The 6,072-nt window shown below is 34.2% G+C and overlaps 1 protein-coding gene across 1 annotated transcript; it reads left to right on the top strand.

The window, feature by feature from the left end:
* Positions 1-565: 565 nt before the first annotated feature.
* LOC110695654 (ras-related protein RABA2a) lies at positions 566-5,352 on the top strand. Its single transcript, XM_021872868.1, has 2 exons — positions 566-878; positions 4,702-5,352. The coding sequence occupies exons 1-2, from the start codon at positions 714-716 to the stop codon at positions 5,185-5,187; spliced, it is 651 nt and encodes a 216-aa protein (XP_021728560.1). The 5' UTR covers positions 566-713; the 3' UTR covers positions 5,188-5,352.
* The last annotated feature ends 720 nt before the right edge of the window (positions 5,353-6,072 follow it).

Genomic DNA, 6,072 nt, shown 5'->3' with positions numbered 1-6,072 from the left:
AAAATACTTGAGTACTTTAAAAATATATTTTATAATTAATTAAATAATTTATAAAATACATAAAAAATACGGGGTATTACACGCAACTCCACCCAACCAAGTTTCCGTGGTTTTGCAGGTACAGATGGTTGGCATCCATCCTTGGAATTGTAAATCTCCCGAGGGACTGCAAAAACCCCGAAACACTTTGTATATATATGGATTATATATTATTTCCTAATCCTTATGCAGTATTTTATTCATTTAAATCTTCATTATATTATATATGCAGTAATTTTGTAACAAAAATTAAAAAAAAAAATTTGCGTTTTAGAAATAATTGATTTATACTTGATTATTACTATTACTATTATTCCCTAAGCTTTCTTTTGTTATTCATATATTCTCTATTTAGAAATTTCAAAATATTTTAATTTCTTACTAGGAAACGGCTTCCTAATAGCATAATTAATATTTTTTTTATTTTTTTTTTATTTTTTTTTCAATATCAATCTTATTTGATTTATTTTTAATTTTTTGTTATTTATGTATATCAAAAGCGCCGCAGCGTTAAATATGTTTTTCCACTATCGTAATTTGTATGAAATACACTATATCAAATGATGCCAATACTTTAGCCCCTTTTTTTTTCACCCTCGTTGTCTCTCTAATTTCCAAATCCAGGAGAGATCGTCATTGATCAAGAGGGGAGAGGGAGGAATCAGCAACTCAAAATGGCGAGGAAACCGGAAGAAGAATACGATTACTTGTTCAAAGTAGTGCTAATCGGCGACTCCGGAGTCGGTAAATCTAATCTTCTTTCTCGATTTACTCGTAATGAGTTTTGCTTGGAATCTAAATCCACCATTGGCATCGAATTCGCTACTCGTACTCTTCAGGTCCTCATTCTTAATTTTTACTCTCTTTTTCTACTCTATACTTATTTGTTTCTTGAAAATTTCATTCAGGTACTGTTATTTTTTGCCTAAATTTTTGACTTCATTAATTTTTTTTTTATTTTTTATTATTAATACGAATTTTTAATTTGGGTAGGTTTTTTTGGGTGTGATTTCTGAAATGCATTGGATTTAAAATTTGCACCATTAATTTGCCACTCTATGAATTCTGATAAAATGATTCATTCGGGTACTTGTCACCATTAATTTGCACCATTATTGGATTTAAACTGGAATCTGAGAATTTTCATTTATGTCGTTTTTACTTTGCCTTAAATATTTAACTGGATCGGACCAAATTTTGAATTTTGATGTAAGAAGTGAGAACCATTTCAATTGCCTGTTATTTATTTATTTATTTATTTTAATTTTTTTTTTTTTTTTTTTTGGTGATCTTGCCTTCCAAATACATGATATTCGACTTTAGTGTGGTGTTCTTTGAACCTGGTATAAAATGTTGTTTCTGTCGTTCTAAAAAAAGTAAATTTATACTTGCGAATTTGCACAGTTCTATTGATTTCTTGTAGGTAGATGTTAATTTGGGAATGGTATTGCATCTTATGAGATGTATGCTTGTTATACAATTAATTTAAGTCCATGATTTTATCCAATATAAAATTTTGTTTTTGGTATGTATAATGGTGTCATGTGTTCCCCTACACGCTTTTTAAAACTTTGGGTTTGGTTATAAACAGCTTATGTGGTGATTTTTTTATTTTTTAATTAGATGTCTTATTCGAATTAATCTGTGTTTCTTTGTCCGTCTTCTTTGTGCATTTCATAGGAATTCTATTCATGTTGTTCAAAAGTTGTACTGTACTTTGGTGGATGCCCATGCACATGGTGGTTCAGGACATTCTTAATTTTATTTATTCCATTTTATCCCCTATGGATGTGAACAAGTCATTTATTAATGTAAAGTGATATATTTTATCCATGGTCATGGAGATCATATAAGTCATGATCTATTATTATAATTTGCACCCAATGATCTTTATTGGAATATGCATGTTGTTATTATTCCCTCTGTCCAAGTATAGAAGCCCCATATTACTACAAAATACTATCATGCATCAAGCAAATGAGACTTTATGTATCCGTGTTTAATGTCCTTGTTATATTTGAAGCCGCTCCCTTAATTTGTTTTTGTGGTTCCCTTTAAACTTGTCTTTGGTGATATTGCTTGACGAGATCAATGCTAAAATTTTTTCCATTGTATGCCATAATCAGTCCTTTAAAACTTTATTGCTTTCCTTTACTAAAGTTTTCATAAACCTTTATATTTTTTTCACGTTTTTACCACTCCTTAAAAATTTTCTTGAATTTTATTCTTGTTTCTCTTTAAAAACTCTCTTAATTTTAACTTGGATGTTTTTTTTTCTCTTACTTTACACACATTTTTCAAACTGTTTCAACTAATTATCTTGTTATGTCCCTTTTTCTATATCAGATAGTTCCGTATGACGATTCATGTTGGAGCAAAATTATTTTGTTGGTTGTTGTATATGAGAAAATCAGCTGTAATAAGCTATCCTAAGTTATAAAACACGGAAGAAGGCCACCATGTCTTGTCCAGTAATACTAAAAGTGTGAAAGGAAGCTAGAATCTGTAATACTAAAATCCCAAATACATTGGCTCAAGGATCAGAATAGAGCTAATTGGAGCTCTACCCTGTTTTATTTTTCTCACAATGAGTCCTTGATTCTTATGGAATGTTGGTGTCTGTTGTGAGATCATTATATCCCATTTACTTCTTTAGCTTTTAACTGTAAATGTTCATCGTTTGTTGCTTTATCAGGGTTTTTTTTTTTTTTTTTTTCAAGCTGTAGATGCAATTTTTAAAAGTTGTTTAGGCACTTCTTCTGCTTGAGATTTTCAATTATGCGTGGTTTATTTAAAAATATATGTATAGTTGATTAAATTTTTTTGCTTGCGGTTTTAAAAGGTCAGCTTAACTTGAAAAATCCTGTTGACATGTTTCTGTTTTGTCATGAGTTATTTTTGTAGATTAAAAAAAAATGACACAATCTTCAATTTGTTGCTAAGTTCCTTGTCCTTGTAATAGGTAGTTGCTGTGCTGTCTTTGGGGACTTTATGCATGTGACTGTGACTGTGACTGTTTGTGTGTGAATAGAAGAAGCTTAGGGAGGAAAATTGCAGGAGAGGAAGTCTTCATTAAATCATTACTGAGACTTATTTATTAATAGAAAATCTTGTTTGATGTAATTAAAGAAACATTTTTAATGAACTTCAGGGAGGACAAATGCGGGGGAGGAAGTTTTCATTATCGAACTTATATTTATTGGTGGAAAATTTTGTTTAACCTAATTAAAGAATCATGTTTGATGAGCTTTGATCTGTTAGTCACCTTACTTTGTTAGTTAATGCGTAACTTTGACTAGTGAGATGTCTAAGGAATTGAAACTTAATACTCCCTCCGCCCACAATTATCTGCAACATTTGCCATAAATGGGTACTCTCTATTATGTGCCACAAATTTTTTTCTTTCCTCTTTTAGTAAATTTTAAAGAGTAAAAAGACCACCTTACCCTTACTTTTATTTTTTAACTTTGTTTAACATCTTTTAATTACACTCAATTTTTCACCTTTTTCCCACTCATAAAAGGGGGCCCTCAATTTCTCACCTTTTTCCCACTCACTTTAACCCACCCAAAAACAAAAAAATTAGGGACCACTTCTTTCCCTACTTTTTCCCACTTAATTAAACCCACCCAAACTTAATCAAACTCCACTAAAAGTTTTGCCTAGGAGTCCGCAAAAAGGACGTTTGGTGCAGATAATTGTGGGCGGAGGGAGTATAACATATCCGCCTACCTAATTTTTTTGAATTTTAAATGAAACTCTCAATTGGCTTTAGTCTTTAGTATTACAATTTTGCAGATGTTTGCCTAGACCTTGAGCAAGTGTTATAAACAATTCACCATGTCTCTACAAATGGGATTTTCAGGGCATTGAATGATTTGCATAAGCTGGCTGACATGGTTTCCATTTTATAAATGTGAAAGCTATTAAGTTGAGAACTACAATATGATTACTATGTAGAATATATGAAAACCAGTGTATGCTTTCTACTTGTTATTGGGCATTTGCCGTATTATAGGAAAAGGAAGCTAGGACTCGTAACAATGAAAGAAGCTTCTTGTTGATCCAAGATAGTTTGTTGCTAATTTAAGAGTTTTGCCACCAATATCTCCAATTTCTCTTTCAATTCTTTGGTATAAACTTTCAATCTAGTTTTCTCTTTTGTACTGCTGCTTCTCCTGCTGTCGTGAAATTAGGTCTTCATTGAATTAAGAGTTCAGCCTTAGGTTAGATGAAACATCCAGTTCTTGTCCAGGCTTATTAAAACTAACCAAAGGTTGGTGCATAATTGTATTAGATTTCCAGGTAGTTCTTTAAATTAATGTGCTTCTTGAAGCTGGAAATGATGAAATATAATGCAGTATATGGCCATCGCTACGGTTGCAATTCACAGGATTTGATCAAATATGATATGGATTGCTTATATATTGAACCAGTGAATAATTTAGAGACAAAAAAGGCTCAAAGAAGGAAAATTGTATCCTCCAGACACCATAATATCCATTCACTGCCCATTGTGACATTAATTTACTGCAATAAACTTATGTACAATTGTGATATAGTTTGACCTGAAGAATAAGATTTGGCCTGTATAAAAAGGATGTTGATAGTATGTCGTCTGTTTTTTTATTTTTTATTTTTTTTTTAATAATCTTTTTCTAGGTTGAAGGAAGAACTGTGAAGGCTCAGATATGGGACACTGCAGGTCAAGAGCGTTATAGGGCAATTACAAGTGCATACTACAGGGGTGCGCTTGGTGCTCTCCTAGTTTATGATGTGACGAAACCTACAACATTTGACAATGTGAGTCGGTGGTTGAAGGAGCTACGGGACCACGCTGATGCCAATATTGTGATTTTGCTTATTGGAAACAAGACTGATCTTAAGCATCTGCGTGCTGTTGCCACGGAAGATGCTCAGAGTTTCTCCGAAAAAGAGGGTCTTTCTTTCATAGAAACGTCTGCCCTTGAAGCAACAAATGTTGAGAAGGCATTTCAAACTATTCTCTCTGAGATATACCGGATCATTAGCAAGAAGTCTCTTTCGTCTAATGAACCACCACCTACAGCTCTTGCAGGAGGTCAAACTATAGTGGTAGGGGCACCATCTGAGACTACTGCAAAAAAGTCTTGCTGTACGTCTTCCTAGGTGTTTTTTTGGTTGTGTTTTGCTGTTATGCATTCTGTTTTCAAGTCAAAGTTTTGGTTGGTTGGAATTTAGCTTGTTATGAACTGGCTTAAGCCTGATACTTGTTGTAAATGCATGGTTTTCTTGAATTGTCATTGCCTTACGTGATTGATTGTCTTTCTCAAATTTGTTCACTCATCTGGTATTTCAGTTATTCAATTACAGACTTACAGTTACTAGGCTTGTTTGCTGTGATTCAATGTCAAAGCAAGGTGCAGCGAGTTGTGCAGGGGCTTCCGTATTGTGTATTGCGAGGGTGGCGGTGGAGTGTTGGTGGTTTGATGAGAGGGAGTGATGCGGGAAAGTTGGCTTGGTGCAGTTGTGTGGTGATGCGGGCTGTGATTAGATGGAGGTGCAGTGTGTGGGGGCTGTTGTGTTTTGTGGTGGTGTGGTGGAACTGCGATGGTGGGGTGTAGGGGCGTGGCTTTTGTGTTTCTGATGGGGTGAAAGAGACAGGGGCAGCAGGTGGTGTGGTGAAGGTTAGTGATTTGGCGGGGTGTAGGATAGGAAGGCAGCAGCATGGGCTTGAGATGAGCTATTGTTTGTGTTTGTTGGGTGCTTGACTTTTCCTTGACCAGCAAAGCTTTTGATTTGGACGCATCTCGATCCTCAAATGTAGCTTACAGATAAACGTAGCTTAGGAACAGTGTTTCGGTTACTGTTGAAAATAAACAGTGCGCGGTCTGTTGTGCCCTTCCAAACAGTGCAATTTTACAGTGATTTGGCTTCCACTTCTTGCTTCTTTCTTCAGTATTCTTTCTCTCTGTAATCAGACTCTATCTCTCTTCCATTGAAGCGTACGCTGAGTTTCTCTCCATTACAACAGCTTCTTGGAGGTAGATGATT

This window comes from Chenopodium quinoa, unplaced genomic scaffold (genome assembly GCF_001683475.1).
Source record: "Chenopodium quinoa cultivar QQ74 unplaced genomic scaffold, ASM168347v1, whole genome shotgun sequence".
In the NCBI taxonomy this organism is placed as follows: domain Eukaryota; kingdom Viridiplantae; phylum Streptophyta; class Magnoliopsida; order Caryophyllales; family Amaranthaceae; genus Chenopodium; species Chenopodium quinoa.
Note: the sequence above shows the minus strand (reverse complement) of the source record. Positions and strands in the feature narration are given on the sequence as shown.